Source organism: Elephas maximus, chromosome 24, assembly GCF_024166365.1.
Source record: "Elephas maximus indicus isolate mEleMax1 chromosome 24, mEleMax1 primary haplotype, whole genome shotgun sequence".
Taxonomy (NCBI): domain Eukaryota; kingdom Metazoa; phylum Chordata; class Mammalia; order Proboscidea; family Elephantidae; genus Elephas; species Elephas maximus.
The window spans coordinates 26,759,748-26,780,660 of NC_064842.1; the positions used below are offsets into that span (position 1 = coordinate 26,759,748).

General features: G+C 38.2%; 1 protein-coding gene across 6 annotated transcripts in view; it reads right to left on the reverse strand.

Moving 5' to 3' along the window:
* Positions 1–20,913, reverse strand: part of RYR2 (ryanodine receptor 2) — a 750,192-nt gene that overhangs the window by 267,547 nt on the left and 461,732 nt on the right. For all 6 annotated transcript variants that reach the window (XM_049868553.1, XM_049868552.1, XM_049868551.1 and 3 more), the window contains 2 exons: positions 15,324–15,483; positions 11,782–11,929 (listed from right to left, as the gene is read on the reverse strand). In XM_049868553.1, the coding sequence (XP_049724510.1) occupies positions 11,782–11,929; positions 15,324–15,483 (308 nt within the window). The remainder of the gene's footprint in view (positions 1–11,781; positions 11,930–15,323; positions 15,484–20,913) is intronic.

A 20,913-nucleotide genomic window follows, 5' to 3' on the forward strand; every position in this document is an offset into this window, starting at 1 on the left:
TTGCTTAAAAAAATATGGTACTGTTGAATTTTGAATTGTTTTGTTTTTCTTCACCAATGTGATGTAAAACTTTTATGCTGTCTCACATTGCATTGTAATCTGCTTCACATACAAATGATTCATTTAAGAAATAAAACAAAAGGGTTGGAATCCAACATCAGGGTGAGTGTGACACAAAGTGAAGGAACTATCTGTAGAAAATGAAATGCAAGCGAGATTGAGAGTTCCACATGTGAAAAAACTCAGAGGGAGGCACTTGGAGTCAGAATCTCGAGCCAGGATGCCCACCAGAATGTGAGTCCTAGGCAATTCACAAGCGGTGGGGACCAGGGTTCACTGCAATTGTATTTCAAAGCACAGAGTGGTCGCAGCTACCATTTGGGTAAGATAGTAATGAAGAAACTTAAGTGCCTTGACCAAGGTCACACAACCAATAAATAGCAGAACTGAGGAGGTATTACTATTATAAATGTTAAAAGCTGTGTTCTCTCCACTCTGCCGTGCTGCCTCAGTACCTTACTAGACGTATTCATATAGTAAGTAGATTAGTTTTCAACTTTTCCTCTTTCAAAAGTTGGGGAATTCTTATACATAATAAAATTTTAATAACAATTTTACCATTTATTTGATAAAACCAAAACAGAACTATAACCATAATCTAGATAAGCCCTAGCGGTCGCCCATAAACACACAGCTTGGTTGTATCTAACAATTTTAGACTGAAGTAAAGAAAAATGAATTAAGAGTTTCTAGGTGGTGGGGTTGGAGCACATAATAGGAGCTCAGTTAATGATATACTCAATAACTGCTTTATGAAGACATGGCGGCAATGACAGAGTGCACAGCTGAACTGTATCTGCTGGTTAACCTTTCAAAAGGTGGGTTAAGTTTCTGAATAAGCAACACTTAGCTTCTTCATCTTTTCCCCACATACACAAACACACACACCTGACCACCTGGTTGGCTCCAGCCTCTCACGTTGCCAGCAGCGACAGACTTGTATTAAAAATACCACCTTACACACAAATGCACACACACACAATATACAATACATTCAAACACTTTAGTGAAAAATAAATGCATTAACACAGCTTAAAAACTTAGACACTCTAATACTATATTGAATACATCCAAATGCTCTGAAGAGAAAAAGTTTGCTTCCGAAACATTCAAATTGGGGATGGGAAGGTGTCTGAATTACAGAGATAAACACCTCTACAGTTAAGGGCAAAAAATGTTCATTTCTATTGCTTAACAGCTGAATGAAGTTTTTAAAAGATAGGATAGTAAACTACTTTTTGAGAAAAAAAAAAAGATACTGTCATATGTTATAATACTTAAAAGCATTTACTATTAAGACAATAGTTCTAACTGCTATAATACTAAAAAAAGGTAAGAAAAGTCAAATTCTCATTCAGAGTTAGTATTTATTAGTAAAAAACAGCACGCTGATCCATTGCTTCCTTAAATTGCGACTGTAATCTGCCTAACTGATCTAAGAGACATAGGACATGAGCTATGAACTACACAGACATTTGAAGATATCTTCCAGGAGAGAAAAAAGTACTTGTGTGGTTATTCTTATTTTTTCTTTACACCAATATTTGCAAATAAGATCTTACATTCTATTTTAGAACACATTAGTAGATTCAACTCTCAAGTTTTCTAAAAGTATGAAACATTCAGGCTTTTAGAAAACGAAACAACTGGAAAAGGTCCTGTTAAGTTTCCATGCCAATGGCCTCCACAATGATGCATAGTGTGCTCAAGGAAAGCAAACGAATTTTGATATTAGAAGTCAAATATTTTGAAAGGCATATTTGGTCTAAAAAATATAACAGATAATGTCTTCAAAAGCCCATTATAGATTTCCCCTAGTATTAAGATATACCTCCAATTCTCTCCATTGACAAAAAAAAAAAACAATCCCATTGCCCTCATGTCAATTCCCACTCATGACGACCCTACAGGACAGAGAAGAACTGCCTCACAGGGTTTACAGGGAGCAGCTGATGGATTCGAACTGCCAACCTTTTGGTTAGCAGCCAAGTTCTTAAGCACTGTGCCAACAGGGCTCGCTCCATTGATAAGGATAATAAAAATCGGGAGGATTATACAGAGTGATAAGTAGTAACAATGCAGAATGTCTTAGTTCTCGTTTTCTTTTTCCTGATGCTAAGCTGCTGCACCATTCTTATACTCACTGATGATAATCAAACTGAGCTTGAAATGAACATGCTATTTATAGATACCATCATGCAAAGGACTTCACAGTAATTTTTACATATTTTTTTTAAACCTCCATGGCTCTTCCTCCAAATGTCTATGTAGCTCATAGTATGTATTCTGTATTTCTTAAATTAAACCAAAAAAAATCAAACCCGTGGCCATTGAGTCCATTCCAACTCATAGAAACACTATAGGACAGAGTAGAACTGCCCCATAAGGTTTCCAAGGAGCACCTGGTGGATTCGAACTGCCGACCTTTGGGGCCACCAGGGTTTCTTGGATTAATTTAGGGAAAATCACAACCATGATTTAAAGAAGCAATAGGTCTCTATTCTGTTTCTTGGGGAAACACTAGCACAAAATGAAAATCTATGTCTATAAAAAAAAAAATCCCAAACCAAACCTGTTGCCATCGAGTTGATTCCGATTCATAGCAACCCGAGGTCTACAGAGGCCTCAAAAAAAACAAGGATCTAGGCAATCCGTAACAAATGTCTTTTGCATACTCTGTTGCATCAAGCACCTGAACACAAAGTAGGTGCTCCATGAACACCTGCCTAATATGGGAAAAAAAGACTCTTCAGAAGGAGAATGCAAGGGCCCAAGCAAATAATGAGCAGCACCCCTGTCTAATGGCATAGAATTCTCTCCCTGACATGCAATTCTTATGCTTTGCTCGTCTTTTAAACACCTTATATCCGTATATGTTTGGTAGACAATTCCTACTCATGTAAAGGTGTTATAAAACAATTGTTATATTGTTATTATTAATATAATCCACATTAAAAATAAAAGCAGATATATTCTCAATACTCATCATCCAGGCTGCTGGTGCTCAAAATAGTAATTATTCCTTTAACAAACCACCTCAACAGGAGGGGCATGAACTGTGTTCCCAGTAGCCCACAGATCCCGCCACAGAGAAAGCACACAACCAAGGACTGGTCAAATAGGGCCTGAAGTAATTACACGTGTGGCACTCCAAACTGTACATTGAAAAGACGTTGAACAGTAGAGGGCACTCGAGATCTGATTCTGTATTGAGAGTCTTTTGAGAAATTTACTTTTCTTGAATACTTTCAGTGTATTTGTATAATACTTAAAGAAATAATTGATGTTAACAGCCATCCCTTCAACTTCTGGTATTATTTTTAGTTAAGTAACACACTTGATAAAACTTTGTAATGAATAAGAATAGATTACATTTTCAAATGTTTTAAAATATTACTTAAAATAATACTCCAAAGATATATAATTCAAGGATTAGCATCATATTTAATCTGGAATATGTGAGCAATCTGGTGACAAAGTGGAAATAAATTATAACTCTGATTAATTACCCCTAATTAACTACATAGGGCTAGATGCAATTTTATTAAACTTTTTATGTCCTTTTCTCAATGTTAGCAAGAGCAGTATTGCCAATGATTTTAATCTTAGCTTAGTGATCACCAGACTTATTTTGCTTTATACCGTAAAATCTGTTGCATCTATCTTTTATTAATCCATTTTTTCCATCCTTGTTCAGAAAATCACAATTTCTTCAAAGCCTCCCAACCAGCCTCTCCAGCTCTAAGCACTCTCCCTCTCCAGTCTAATCCTCCACACTGTCTCCCTATTTATATTGTTAATGTAAACTATAATCATATGTCAACCTCTTGCTGTAAAACTTTCAGGCACTAGTATTTTTTGCATAAATATATCCACATTTCTAGCCAAGTTTTCAAAGTATTCCATATATTTTCCTAATCTTTCTACTTTCATCCATTACTGTCCTTTCCCCCTTCTATATCCCACATTTCAATCTAACTAGACTATGACAATTTCTCAACTCTTCCTACAGTCCTTGGGTGACACAAACAGTTAAGCACTTGGCTATTAGCCAAAAGGTTGGAGGTTTAAATTTACCCAGAGGTGCCTCAGAAGAAAGGCCTGGAGATTTACTTCCAAAAAATCACAGCCATTGAAAACCCTATGGAGCACAGTTCTATTCTGAATTACATGGGTTTGCCATGGGTCAAAATTGACTCCATGGTAACATTATTTTTAACTTTTTCTACCTTTATCATCTCAAATATGAATGTTTTTTCTAACAGCAATCTTTACTTGTTTATATTTTGATTCCTTCCACATCTAACTCAAATGCCATTTTCTCCCTTCATTGATTCCTCCAGTTAGAAAACTCATCTTTCTTACGTATTTTCCATAAAGACAAAATGAATCCTTACCATGAGGTAGACATACTCTTGAATTCTAGGACACTGTAGCTAAGAGAACACATGATCTCAGTCTCTATTATGGAATTTATAACGTTAGCATCACTGTCCATTGCTCACATAAATTTACTAAGATTTGAACCTGGTTAATCAACTGTCAATGGTTCTAATTCTAAATTCTTAAAATGCAGAGACAATGCAATTCTCTAATCACCAATTTTCCTCGCAGTTCTCTCATTTCCCTCTACAGGGAGTCCCTGCATTACGAACATCTGACCTATGCACAACTTGTACTTAAGAATGGACTTCCATAAAACCTATTTATTAAAAATTTGAATTAAATACAATGGTTCATAGTAACAAATGCATGTACTACTTTGTGATGCTCATGAAAATATTGTGTGGTTTGGAAATATTTTATATGCATAGAAAGGTAAAATACATACTACATTCTAAGACAATCATTCATTTACTTGACACCAAATAAGAGCCGTATGTACCTGTTCTGACTCACCTACAAATTTGACTTAAAGACAGACTTAGGAATGGATCTCATTTATAACCTGGGGGCTGCCTGTACAAACACATTGACTCTTCAAATTATTAAACTTCTTTTTGGCTTCCCTTTGCTACCTATTCAGCTTCCCACAGTTCCCTGCCCTATCATCCTTCTTCCTCACTTGGTGTATGAACCCCAATCCTTACCTAATTTCACTGTCTTTATTCTCAACATTTATACCTGCTCTGCTGAGAACTGATGATAAACACACATATACACAATTGCACCACTATTAGCTCATGGTCTCCAACCTCGATTGGACTGTTAATGCCTTTCTGGAATATTTTTATATGTTTGCAATCTGCTTTCTGTTCCATCCCTCAAAGCAGATATTTCTAATTTTTACATCAGCAGGAATGGTAGAGTAAGAACTCCCAAAGATCCTCTTCTCCATAAAAGTAACATTTTGGCATTGCCAAAATCAACTTTTTCAGAACTCTGGAAATTAATTGAAGACCTGCAACAATCTGGGGAGTGTTTATTAAAAAAAAACAACTGCAGGTAGGAACAGTGAGCTTTGTGGCATTTTAATTTGACTGAGTCTCATTGTCTATGAGTTGGAATCGACTCGACAGCAACGGGTTTTTGGTTTTGAGTCTCATTCCCTGTTCTCAACTCCATGGTAGCCTTTGAAGCCACTAGCTCCTCAATTACAGTGTAAACCAGCACCATTGAAGCCTCTAGTGGGGGCAGAATGGAGTTGAAGTTCCTCTGAAGCCCAGTTCCCAGATAACTGCCATTATTTGATCTTTCTGGCAGTTTCCTGGAAAACCCTACTCACAAGGCCTGTCTTCATTTGATCTGACTCAGCGTTTGCCCGGTGGGAAAAATCCTTCTCCCCAGAGGAATGTGTTGAAAACAGTCAGAGGCAACTACTGAACATCATAGCTGCTTAGGGTGACAAAAACGGTTGGGACAAATGATAAGCTGACAAAAAGTTTAAAAGGAAAAGCTGGAGATGTCTACAGAAGGCTTTGAAAAGTTCTAATATAATCCTGGAAAACTAGAAGGCTACACACATGGGCTGTGCATATGCCCAAGAAAGATCTGAGAAGGTTCTATGTACTCAACTCTGATTGACTTTAAGGCTCTGTGCAAGAAGTGAGTGAAGAGTAAGACAAAGTTTTAAACTGCCTGGCTGAGTATTAAAGGTATGTCCCAACACACACACACACACACACTACCCTCTGCAGAGACCAAGAGATCTATTGGTTCCAAGTATTAAGGAAACCTGTGTCCAATCACAAACTAAACATTAGGCTAATGAAACAGAGGCTTTAGTGGCCACACACAAGAAAGAACACAGATTTTACATGATTAATTAAGAAAAGTCATTAAAAGAATATTAACTACAATAAATATCAATTAAAAAAAAACCTTGGATGTGTGGAGAGAGTTTCCACATTGGATTATTTAAATTGTCCAGTTTTCAACAAAAAAATTGTGAGACATGCAAAAGACAAAAGACCATACACAGGAAAAAAAAAAAAAAAAAGCAATCCATAGAAACTGTCCCTGAGGAAGCTCAGGTGTTGAACTTACTAAACAAAGACTTTAAATAAACTATTTTGAATATGTTAAAGAACTAAAGAAAGTCATGTCTAGAGAATTAAAGGATGTTTGAGAACAATGTCACAGCAAATACAGAATATTAATAAAAAGATAGACATTATTAAATAGAAATTTTAGAGTTGAAAAGTACAATAGCTGAAATGACAAATTCACTAGAGAGGTTCAACAGCAAGTCTGGGCTGATAGAAGAAAGAATAAACAAACTTGATGATAGGTCGATTGAGATTATGAAGTCTGAGGAACAGAAAGAAAAAAGAATTAAGAAAAATGAATAGAGTCTTAGAGACTTGTGAAATGCCATTAAGCATACCAACACATAGGCGTAATGGCAGTCCCAGAAAGAGAGGAGAGCGATAAAGGTGCATAAAGAATATTTGAAGAAATCATGGCCAAAGACTTCCTACATTTAATGAGAAACACCAATCAATCCACACATCCAAGAAGCTCAATAAACTCCAAATAGAGTAACTTTAAAGACAGCTACACCTAAACTGAACAATCACCATCAAACTGTTGAAAGCCAAAGGGAAAATTTTGAAAGTAGCAAGAAGGAAGCTACTCATCACAAAGAGGAGATTAGCAGCTGATTTCTTATCTGAAACCATGGAGGCCAAAAGGCAGTGGGATAAAATATTCAAAGCTGAAAGAAGAAACACTATTAACCAAGAACTCTATATCCAGCAAATCTTTAATGTCCTTTTCAAGATTCTTAACCCAGTGTAGTCTTCTTCAACTCCTCCCCTTAGCGAATTAACTCATTTTCTATTTAAACCAGGAAACAGTAACTGTACAACAGGAATTCCCTCTGCTTCCTCCTGATTCTCCATAAACATAGGTTGCTGCATTCTCTCCAGTCCTTAACTCTTTCCCACTAACCTTTGGTAAACATATGTTCTCCCTTTTATATGAGGCCAGTCCCCTCACCCATGTACCTAATTTCATCTTCTCCCACACTTCATCAAGCTCCTTCTCGCACTCCTCATATTTTCATCTTCTTCCTTTCTTTTTGGTTTTTGCCCTGGGCATATAAATATACTCAAATATCTCCCCTTAAAAAATTAAAATATTTAACTCTTGGTTTCTCTCTAGCCACAGCCTCAGCTTTATACCTATATACATAAATGAGCTCTGGCCTCTCTATCTAGTTGTGTCACAAGCATCTCAAACTCAACATGTTCAAAGTCAAACTGAGAAAATCCCACCAAACCCTACAGATACTAGTCATTATTATTATTTTAAGGTCTGGAGTCATTCATTTCTATGCACAGGTACTACACTGATAACATTAGGCACTAGAGAATATTTGGGGTTAACTTAAAAAACTTAAACAAACAAACAACAGGCCTAATAATGAAAAATACATTCCTCATTCCACTTTTGCCAATTTTAAATCATGGATGATAAGATTAATTAAAGCTGTATAAGCAAAGAATTAAGGAATTAATCACTTTAAACCATATTCTTAAAGGTGTTATTTAAAGAGAATGTGTTCTTTACAGAACAGCTTAAAGTCCATTATCCAGCACATATTTATTGAATGGCTATTCTAAAGTATTTTTCTTAAAGCAAAACAGTGCATCAATTAATTAATTGCCTATATGTGTGAGTACTCATCTGTCAGTTGTTGTATGTGTTGTATGTGTTCCTCTGATACTGGAAGCTATGCCAACCAGTATTTCAAATACCAGCAGGGTCACCCATGGTGGAGGGGTTTCAGTGGAGCTTTCAGACTAAGACAGGCTAGGAAGAAGGACGTGATGATCTAATTCTGAAAAAAAATTGGCCAGTGAAAATCTTATAAACAACAGCAGAACACTGCCTGACATAGTGCTGGAAGAGGAGTCCCTCAAGTTAGAAGGCATTCAAAATACAACTGGGGAAGGGCTGCTTGCTCAAAGTAGAGTCAACCTTAAAGACATGGGTGGAGTAAAGCTTTAGGGATCTTCACTTGCTGATGCGGCACAACTCGAAATGAGAAGAAACAGCTAGAAGCATCCATTAGTAATCAGATCATGGAATGTCAAAGTATCAGTCTAGGAGAATTGGAAGTTGCCAAAAATGAAACGGAAAACTTGAAGATTGATATCCTAGGCATTGGTGGCTGAAATGGACTGGTACTGGCCATTTTGAGTCAGACAAACATAGGGTCTACTATTCCAGGAATGACAAATTAAAGAAGAATGGCATCACATTCCTTGTCAAAATGAATATTTCAAGATCTAACCTGAAGTACAATGCTGTCAGTAATAGGATAATATCTATACGCCTACAAGGAAGACCAGTTAATACTATTATTATTCAAATTTACGCACTAACCACTAAGGCGAAAGATGAAGAAACTGAAGATTTTTACCAACTTCTGCAGTCTGAAATTGATGAAACACACAATCAAGATGTATCCATAATTACCGTTGATTGGCATGTGAAAGTTGGAAATGAAGAAAAAGGATCAGTAGTTGGCCTTGGTGATAGAAATGACACCAGAAATGCAGGATAGAATTTTGCAAAACGTTGTTGAAAAAAGATACTTCCAAATTCATTGGAAGTATCTTTTTTCAACAACGTAAACTGCAACTATACATGTGGGCCTTGCCAGATAGAATACACAGGAATCAAACTGACTACATCTGTGGAAAGAGATGATGGAAAAGCTCAATATCATCAATCAGGACAAGACCTGGGGCCAACTGCAGAACAGAGCATCAATTGCTCACATTCAAGTTCAAGTTAAAGATGAAGAAAATAAAAAAAAGTCCACAAGAGCCAAAGTGTGACCTTCAGTATATCCCACCTAAATTTAGAGACCATCTCAAAAACAGATTTGATGCAGTGAACGTTAATGACAGAAACCAGATGAGCTGTGGGATTACATCAAGAACATCAATCATGAAGAAAGCAAAAGGTCATTAAGAGACAGGAAAAATAAAAGACCAAAATGGATGTGGGAAGAGACTCAGAACCTTGCTCTTGAACTTAGAGAAGCTAAAGTGAACAGAAGAAATGATGAAGTAAAAGAGATGAACGGACGATTTCAAAGGACAACGCGAGAAGACAAAGTATTAAAATAACATGTACAAAGACCTGGAGTTAGAAAACTAAAAGGGAAGAACATGCTTAGCATTTCTCAAGCCAAAAGAAACGAAGATTTCAAGCCTTGCATTGCAATACTGAAGGATTCTATGGGCAAAATATGGAATGACGCAGGCAGCATTGAAAGAAGATGGAAGGAATACAGAGTCACTATACCAAAAAGAATCGGTCAATATTCAACCACTTCAGCAGGTAGCATAGGATCCAGAACCAATGGTATTGAAGGAAGAAGTCCAATGTGCACTGAAGGCACTGTTGAAAAACAAGGCTCCAGGAATTGACAGAACACCAGTTAAGATGTTTCAACAAACAGATGCAGCACTACAGTGGTCACCCATCTATGCCAACAAAATTTGGAAGACAGCTACCCGGTCAACTCACTGGAAGAGATCCGTATTTATGCCTATTCCTAAGACAGGTGATCCAACAGAATGCAGAAATTACCAAACAAGTTCATTAATATCACATGCAAGTAAAATTTTACTGAAGAAAATTAAAAAGCAGTGGATCAACAGAGAACTGCCAGAAATTCAAGGTGGATTGAGAAGAGGATGTGGAATGAGAGATATCATTGCTGATGTGAGGTGGATCATGGCTGAAAGAAGAGAATACCAGAAAGATGTTTACCTGTGTTTTACTGACTATGCAAAGGCATTTAACTATGTGGATCATAACAAATTATGGATAACATTGCAAAGAATGGGAATTCCGGAACACTTAACTGTGCTCATGCAGGGCCTGTACATAGACCAAGAGGCAGGTTTTTTTTAACAGAACAAGAGACTATTGTGTAGAAGGGTTGCATCTTTTCATTATGCTTGTTCAATCTGTATGCTAAGCAAATAATCCGAGAAGCTGGACTATATGAAGCAGACTGGCAGCATTAGGATTGGAGTAAAACTCTAACAATATGCAATATGCAGATTACACAACCTTGCTTGCTGAAAGTGAAGAGGACTTGAAGCACTTACTGATGAAGTTCAGAGACTACAGCCTTCAGTATGGATTATACTTTAACATAAAGAAAACAAAAATCCTCACACCCGGACCAATAAGCAACATCATGATAAAAGGAGAAAAGATTGAAGTTGTCAAGGATTTCATTTTACTTGGATTCACAATCAATGCCCATGGAAGCAGCAGTCAAGAAATCAAATGACTCATTGCATTGGGCAATTCTGCTGCAAAAGACCTCTTTGAAGTGTTAAAAAGTAAACATGTCACCGTGAGGACTAAGGTACGTCTGACCTAGGCTATGGTATTTTCAGTCCCTTTGTATGCATGTGAAAGCTGGACAATGACTAGGGAAGAATGAAGAATTGATGCTTTGAATTATGGTGCTGGTGAAAAATATTGATTATTAGAGGGACTGCCCGAAGAACAAACAAATTTGCCTTGAAGGACGTACTGCCAGAATGCTCCTTAGAAGGAAGGATGGCAAGACTTCATCTCAGGTACTTTGGACATGTTATCAGGAGGGATCAGTCCCTGGAGAAAGACATCATGCTTGATGATGGTCATCAAGACCATCAGAAGATGGTCAGCAAAAAAGAGGAAGAACTCAAAGAGATGGATTGACACAATGGCTGTGACAATGGGTTCAAACTTAGCAACAGTTGTAAGGATGGGGCAGGACTGGGCAGTGTTTTGTTCTGTTGTACATAGGATCACTATGAGTTGGAACTGACTCAATGGCACCTAATAATAACGACAACATATATATGAGTATAAATAATGAATGTGAGATTTTGGGAAACACTAACTCCTACTAGAGGTTTACTCTCATTATTAACAGAAAGCAGCTGTTCTAAAGGAGGGCTGGGAGTGGACAATATCAGAATCAGTTAGAAGGCTAACGGTTCACCTCAGGCTCTTCAGGAAGGTAAACTCATTTCCTCCCACTGAAGAATTACTGCAATACTGAGCCACCGTACTGACAGAAGGTTCTAGTCCTTCAGGTGTCCTCAGGCAGGAGAAAAAGTACTATTCTAAATCACTGACCAAAACGAGACACTCAGTCTACTCTTTCTAGTACTTTCCCCTTTTATTTACTTGAGTGTTAAGTGCTACTACATGATTTTGCAACCAGAGGTGAAGAAAGTAAAACAAAAATACCATGATCTTGATCAGGAGCTTCCAGGTTGTAGCCATATCCCAGCAGGGTCCGCACAGCCTCCCGTAGGCTGTCCTTATTTGATTTCTTGGTTCGGTCATCTAGAAGGGCATAGGGAACAAGGCGGGGGTTTCTTCTGTTCTTTACATCCTACGGAAAAAAAAACATTGCACAAATCATCAAAGCAATGCCAATGGCTTTTGGGAATGAGAAAGTTACCGAATATGTCACAATTTCAATGTTTTGAGGTAAGAAACTGTTCCTTCCATATTCCCTTTATCTTCCCAGGCTAGAGAAGTTACCAAGACACTACCAGTATAAAAGGTTTAATCAAATGAATAAATGCATCCATGTAAAAGTAGCTCTTTCCACAAGGAGACAAAGCAAAAATGACAACTCAGCTTAATGATCTCTCTAACCATCTCCTGTAAACCATGGTCACGAAGCAGGAGACTAACTTAGTAAACATTCAAGTTCCATGTATAATTCCACGTATAATTTTTTTTTGGTATGCCTGTAGTTATAATCCCATTTGGGAATGGGTTGTCTTTGTTATGTTAATGAGCCAGGATTAGTGTAGGGTGTGTTTTGAGTCAATGTTTTACAAAACATAAAGAATAGATTAGGACAAGCAAGCAAATAGAGATGAGGGAAGAGATACTAAACCACATGAAGGTCACCCTGGAGCAGAAGCTTAAAGAGACAAAGACCTTCCTCCAGAGCCAACAGATAAAGCCTTCCCCTAGAGCTGGCACCCAGAATTCTGACTTCTAGTCTCCTAAACTGTGAGAAAATAAATTTGTTTGTTAAAGCCACCCACTTGTGGTATTTTTGTTATAACAACACTAGGTAACTAAGACAGAATTTGATACTGAGAAGTGGGGGTGCTGCTCTAACAAATACCTATAATGTGGACACGCTTCTGGAATTGGGTAATGGGTGGAGGCTGGAAGAGTTTTTAAGGTGCCTAAATAGTAAAAGGGAAACCCTGGTGGCATAGTGGTTAAGTGCCACGGCTGCAAACCAAAGGGTCGGTAGTTCGAATCTGCCAGGTGCTCCTTGGAAACTGTATGGGGCAGTTCTATTCTGTCCTATAGCGTCGCTATGAGTCGGAATCGATTTGACGGCACTGGGTTTGGTTTCTGGTTTAATACTAAAAGTGGGGCCCTGGTGGCACAGTGGTTAAGCGTTTGGCTGCTAACCAAAAGGTTGGCGGTTCCAATTCACCAGTCACTCCTTGGAAACCCCATGGGGCAGCTCTACTATGTCTTATAGGGTTGCTATGAGTCAGAATCAATAGTATTAATAGAATTGATTGTAAAAGCCTAGATTGCCTTGAAGAAACTGTTCTTAGAATTATAGAGGTCAAAGGCAATTCTAGTAAGGGCTCTAGAGAAAGTCCCTTTCGTTTCAGAGAATACGTATGGCAGCAGCAACAGAATGTTGCTAGACATGTGGAAGCTAAATGTTCTTCTGGTGAAGCTTCAGAAGAAAATGGTGAATGTGCGATTGGACAATGGAGAAACGGCTAGGCTTTCTGGGCAGTGGCAAGGAACTGAATTATGTTGAGATGGTGGGTAGAAGGTAGAACTTGTAAGTGATGAACCTGGATATCTGGCTGAGGACATTTCTGAGTAAGATCTTAAAGAGGCCACATGGTTTCTCCTTGCTGCCTATGGTAAAATGAGAGAGGAAAGAGGTGGACTTAAAAATGAACTGTGCAAAATGAAAACAGAACTTAAAGATATGGAAAATTCTGTTGTACGAACCAGGGACTGGTGTCCTAGAATTTTCACCAAGGACTTGGCTATGCAATCTTTTGTTAAAGAGATTAAGCCAGTGACTGATACAAAAAAAAAAAAAACTAAATCCATTGCCATCGAGTAGATTCCAACCCACTCAAATACCACAGCAGAAAACTCATCAGCTTAGACTAAAGGAGACAGAGAAAGAATGAAAGGAAAGAAGGCTGTCTGCCTCTTGGAGTTCTACAGCAGAGATGTGGGAAGAGGGATACCAAGCCACATGAAGATTACCCAGGAGCAGAAGCCCAAACAGACAAAGACCTTCCTCCAGAGCCGACAGAGAGAGAAAGCCTTCCTCTAGAGCTGACACCCTGAATTTGAATTTCTAGCCTCTTAAACTGTGAGAAAATAAATTTGTTTGTTAAAGCCACCCACTTGTGGTATTTCTGTTACAGGAACACTAGATAACTAAGACAGGAGGTTCAGTCCCAATCCTGGCTAGGAAATTCTCTAGCTGTGTATCTGTAGGTAAATTATTCTAAGACTCCGTGTAGACCATATGAGAACTGGGAATAAGAATCATTCATTCTTCATGGAGATATTGTGAGGCTTAAAAAAGAAAACACATGTAAAACTCAAGGCATAGTGACCAGCAACTAATAGTATAGTTAATCGTTATATAGTATTTATAAGGAGCTACGGTGGTGTAACGGTTAATTGCTCAGCTACTCACAGAAAGGTTGGTGGTTCAAACCTACCCAGCAGCTCTATGGGAGAAAGACCCGAAGATCTGCTTCCATAAAGATTACAGCTTAGGGAACCCCATGGGGTAGTTCTACTCTGTCACATGACCTTGCTATGAGTCAGAATCAAGTTAATGGCACCTAACAACAACAAATACAGTATTTGTCCAGTGCCAGGCACTGTTGTAAGCCTTTTATGTACATTAGTTATATAGTTAATTTACTGATTCGAAAAACAGTGGCACAGAGAATTTCAGTAGTTTGTTCAGTCACACCGTCACTCAGAGGCCAGGCCAAGGCTTGCTCTTAACCCTTATGCTCTGCTGCTGAGCAGATGAACACTCAGTGATGGTTAGCTACTGTCCCAAGTATCTCCACTGACAGAGATCCATGGTCACCTATCTCCAATTCTGAAATCCAGAAAATTCTGTAAACCCCAATTTTTTCCAAACTTTAATGAAAACACAATTGGTGGCAAAAACCTGATCTGAACTGAAGCAAGACTGTTTATTGTCTTTACTTATTTACCTTGGTATGACCATCCCTCTGTTTGCTAAACAAATACTAATTTACAGTCTGTTGCCCTACTGAGGGTACTATATAATATGTGAGATATCACCATAGCACCATTTTAATAACCAAGAAAATAAAATTGGATTTCTTAAATTCATCTGGCCCCAAGGATTTTGAATAAGGAATTATGGACCTGGTTTATTATTTTTTCTCCATCTTCTCTTATTCCTGTGTTTGCCCTAACATATAACCTCAGAGAGAGAAAATGAGAAAAGGACATTATAAATCACAATTCTAGTAATGCCTACTGGATCCCTAGTATGTCTCTTTTGTAACACCTAGAGCAAAGTCATCTCATTTCCTGAGTGAAGCACTAAAAAAGTGATTTACTGTGTATGTCCAAGTCCATTAAGATGCCAGTTAGCCTCTATACGATGAGTTTTAAAGGAGTCATTACTTAATCTCTCCTGTTACAAAGTTTGCTAATCTCTCCCCTTAAGTAAGCATCAGGCTAAATGCTGTGGAACCAAGCGCCTCCTGTACCTGTTGGATTCCATAAGTCCAGCCCTGCCTGATTCGATCTCGAGCCCACACATTATGGGCATTTTCAGCCAACTTGTCCACCATCGCTTCCTGAGATGGGGTGAGTTTTATAAAACTCAGGTCCATTGGAGCAGGCTTGTATCCACTGGTCAGCTGGTAGCTACAAAGCAAACCAAAAGAAGACTGTAAGTAGCCTTTTTATATAAGTCAGGGTTTAAAATTCCCCATCAAACTCTTTTATGCCTCACATAACTTTTGTTCTATAAAACATAGTACCAGCCAAGAAGCCTGGAACCCTGTCACTTCAGCTTTTACTTATTGGGTAGAAAAGACACACAATCTTTACATTCTGACCTTTTCACACACACATACACACACACACACAAAAAAAAAAAAAAAAACAGAAATGACAGCTACCTCTCCAAGATGAGAAAGACCTATCACTGTTTGTGTTGCTAATAGTAGAGGCTTTTCTACAAGCTACATCACAATACTGGTTACCCATGAAAACACTGGATGGATTTCTCTTCCTGTAGTCCTTGTTTCCTTCAACTTGTGAATGTGACATTAATGTAATAGGAGTCCCTGGGTGACACAAACAGTTAAACATTGCCTGATAACTAAAAGGTTGGCAGTTCTAGTCGACCCAGAGGCGCCTCGGAAGAAAAGCCTGGTGAGCCACTTCTGAAAAATCAGCCATTGAAAACCCAATGAAGTCGCAGTTCTACTCTGACATACACGGAGTCGCCCTGAGTTCGAACGGGCTCCACAGCAATGGCTTTGGTTTTATTAACACAATACTTTTTTCACAAATTAGTATATACATTAGATACTATCTCTTCATCATTCTATAGGGCAATTTTAAAGCATTTTTTAAATTTATTTCTCCACTGCCATGCCCATTTCTATTATTTAGGAAGCCTCCAAATAAAATAGAGGCTAGGATATGGAAAAATCTCAGCTACATAATCATATAAAATTAATATTAATATGGTCTGGATTCTAATGGACTTACCAGAGACTACTTCCACACTCTGAGCTGGAGAGAGTTGGTACTGAAATGGGTATAGGTTTTAATCTTTTGGAAGAAATATAAAGCTGAAAACACTACATTTTCAACACCCACATATAAGAGCAACAGTACCACCACTCCCCCACACACCTCAGTTTGCCTCCTTCTATTGAACTGCTGGAAACCCTGGTGGTGTAGTGGTTAAGTGCTATGGCTGCTAACCAAAAGGTCGGCAGTTTGAATCTGCCAGGCGCTCCTTGGAAACTCTATGGGGCAGTTCTACTCTGTACTATAGGGTCGCCACGAGTCGGAATCGACTCGACGGCACTGGGTTTGGTTTTTTGGGTATTGAACTGCCAAGACTGGCACAAAGCCTTCTTTACAGCTGCTTCTCTTTCACCTTTCTGCCATTATTATATGCCCTACAATTACACTATAAGTACCCTGAGGTCAGGATCTGTTTCTGACCCATTATACTTAAAACAGTACCCAGCACATAGCAGTCTTTCAGTATATAGTTGTTGAATTATCGTTACTTACTAGGTGGATACAGACACACGTTGTTGTGTTAATATCCTCCTTTGGTACAAGGAAGAATATTCAGCTGGTAATTATGCTACATTAAAAAAATAGATTATGAGGGGACTTCTAAGTCAATGGGCAAAACAATTCTATTATGAAAACACTCTGCATCCCACTTTGAATTGTGGCGCCTGGGGTCCTAAATGCCAACAAGCAGCCATCTAAAATACATTAATTGGTCTCAACCCACCTGGAGCAAAGGCAAAGGAAGAACACCAAGGTCACACGACAACTAAGAACCCAAGAGACAGAAAGGGCCACATGAACCAGAGACCTACATTATCCTGAGACCAGAAGAACTAGTTGGTGCCCGGCCACAATCGATGTCTGTCCTGTCAGGGAGCACAACAGACAACTCCTGAGGGAGCAGGAGACCAATGGGATACAGACCCCAAATTCTCATTAAAAGACCACACCTAATGGTATGATTGTGACTAGAGGAATCCCAGAGACAATGCTCCCCAGAACTTCTGATGGCACAGGACAGGAACCATCCCTGAAGACAAATCATCAGGCATGAAAAGGACTGGTCAGTGGGGGGGAGAGAGATACTGATGAAGAGTGAGCTAATTAAATCAGGTGGACACGGGATAGTGTGTTGGCAACTCTTGACTGGAGGGGGGATGGGAAGATAGAGAGAGAGGGAAGATGGCAAAATTGGCACGAAACGAGAGACTGTAAGGGATGACTCAATAGGGAGAGAGCAAGTGGGAGAAGGGAGTAAGATGTATGTAAACCTACATGTGACAGACTGATTGGAATGGTAAATGTTCACTTGAAGCTTAAAAAAATAATAATAAAATAAAATAGATTATCAGAGCACATGAGAAAATGATCTTTATAAGATATAAATGATCTTTCTTCATTTTATTATTCTGGATAAGCTCCTTGAGAGAATGGAATTTGTCCACTCTATTCATAGCTATTCCCAACACCTAGAATAGTGTCCAATACGTGGTAGGCATGTGAAAAAAATGGTTGAACGAATGTATGTATCACAGCAATAAATCATTTCTGAAGAGTGAATAAAGTTGGGTTTACTTTAAGCACTCCTATTTTATATTTTATAAATAATTTATCTATAGATAAAAATTTTGTTTTGTTTAAATAGGTTAAATAAGTTGATCAGTTATGATAACTACTGTAATTACTGGTTTAAGTCATTTGATTTACATTCACACGCTAAGTTTATAGACGTGAAATTTTATTCCATTTTAAATTGAAACGCTGCATGTATGAGTACATAGCAACGTTTTTGTTAGAAAAGTCATACGAGATTTTCTTAACCACTCATACAAATCATTGTATTTTATAGAATTTTCATGTTTAAATACACAAATCTGGAAACTATAGGCACAGCCATATATACAAGCTCTCATTTGAAAATATTTTCCTCAAAAACGAGCTCCCAGTACATTCCAAATATACCGCACAGGTGATCAAGCTAGCTCACACAGTCTAAATTAAAAGTTTAGCACTATTTGCTGGAAGCAGTCTTACGAGCAATGGCAAAGAACTCCATCTTCTGTACTCTCTCATCTCTCCCTCTCAATTCTCACCCTAGTCCTGCCGTTCCACTGCAATCCCCCGGCACAGAATAGCACTACTACTCTCTTTTTTTTCTTACCTTCTAGTGGCCTTCTACATCTAGCTGTCACAGAGCCACTATGATGAGTGCCTATGTTGCCTGAATGCATTCTAAAAGGGGAACTAGCCCTCCCCTGGCAACCAATTCTAATGGCAGAATTTCTGGCAATATCTCAGATGGAATGGGGAGGTATTTATGAAGAGAAGAGTGTAGAACAGGAGACCCTTTCAAATGAAAAACTACAGATAACCTCTAATGTGTGAAGCTGAAAAGCACTGACATAATCATTTCTCTTTATTCTCTAAGTTTCCCTGTTCGTATACAGAATTTTTTAGGAGCCCTGGTGGTCCAGTGGTTAAAGGGCTCGGCTGCTAACCAAAAGGCCGGCCAGCCAACCGCTCCACTAGAGAAAGACTTGGCAGTCTGCTTCCATAAAGATCTACAGCCTTAGGAACCCAATGGGGCAGTTCTAGCTCTGTCCTATAGGGTCACCATCAGTCCAAACTGACTTGATGGCAGTGGATTTTTTTAAATATATAATTTCCTCCAGGGTTGCTTTGATCTGTGATAACAATGAAAATCCATGGGGAAGCTTTTGCATTGTTGATTTTCAGCAGCGCAATAGTTAGCTCGCACTCATTTTCGGACGCTGATTACAATTTATTTTACTTGCTTTTCTTTATAACCCTCTGCAGGGAAGAATTTGAAACTTAAAGCTGTTCTCTAAGATGGATAAACTTCCAAACAAAAAGAAGCTACTAATTCCCATTTTGCCTGGATTTTTTTTAATTTCCATCTCTACTGTACTTCAAATCTTCTTCAACCCCAAACAAACCCACCGATGTTGAGTCGATTCAGACTCATATTGACTCCATAGGGTTTCCGAGGCTTTAAATCTCTATGGAAGCAGACTGCCACATCTTTCTTCTGCAGTCGTTGGGGGTCTTGAACGGCAGACCTTTTGGTTAGCAGTCCAGTGCTTTAACTACTGCACCGCAGCAAAAATAAATATGCATTGTCTTTGAAATTCATAGACTTCAACTCAATCACGGGCCCTGGTGGCACAGTATTTGATAAAAACACCTAACATAATGAATACTTCATTAATATGAATTAATGGCATTAACAATGATTTATAAAACCATTTTTCTGTTTATTGTACACCTTGACAAAGGAACAAAGAATCAAGTTATTGTATCAGATGAGATAGTTTTTGTTTTTTTTAAGTGGACTTTGCCAAAGAATGCCCATTTCACCTTATTATGTCAATTCAATTAGGTAGCAAAGGTCAATCAACTGCTAATGTGGACTATTCTTGTGGTTGAAAAGAAAAAAGCCTTTTGAATATAATGTGATTGACATGAATATTGAAAACTAAATGGTTTCAATTATATGGTTTCAGATTTATTCCTAGAAATATAAGAAAATGAAGGAAAGCTTGCTAGAAGGATTTGTAAGAAGCAGCATTTCCTAGCCCAAATCATAACAGAAAAAGTCATATCATTACTAAATATATTAATATAAAATGTGGATACCAAAAAAATTAAACCCATTGTTGTCAAGTTGATTACAATCTAGGGAGACCCATGTATTACAGAGTAGAACTGAGCTCCATAGGGTCTTCTTGGCTGTCATCTTTACAGAAGTAGATTGCCAGGCCTTTTTTCTGTGGTACCACCGGATGGGTTCAAACCACCAACCTTTTGATCAGTAGTCAAGTGCAAACTGTTTGTACCACCTAGGAATCTATAGTATGTTTAGGTTCTTCCTTTTACTACCTTGGAGTCCCTGGGTGGTGCAAACAGTTAACATGTTCATCTGATAATGTACTCCAGTCTATCCAGAGGCCCCTAAGAAAGGCCTGGCAATTATTTCTGAAAAATCAGCTACTGAAACCCTATGGAGCACAATTCTACTCAACACATGTGGGGACACCAGAGTTAGAGTCCAGTAGATGACAACTGGTTTTTTCTGTTTTAACATATAAGGTATTTGTGCGATTGATCACCTCAAAAAAGTAAAATAGCTTAGGAGAAACATACGTGAAATTAAACAACTACAATGAAAACATTCACCTTCCAAAGTATTAAAGTTCTTTTTTAGCTACTAGCTCTTAGTTTTACTTTGATGCAATAGATAATCAAATCAATTCAAATGAGAAAAAGTGAGACTAATAAATCGCATCCACTGTCTGGCCTTCAGTCTTCCTATTGTAAAACGTCTTTTTAAAATAGCTCTTTGCCTGGAAAAACAACCACCAAAAAAAAAAAAAAAACAGCAAATTTCCAGTGTGATTTGCATCAAATTACCAAAGTATAAACTAAAAATTGATAGCTTTTAGCCCCAGTGATGAACTGTCATGGTAAGTGGCAATTCGGTTTGTGCTTCACTCCCCTCTAACCCACAAT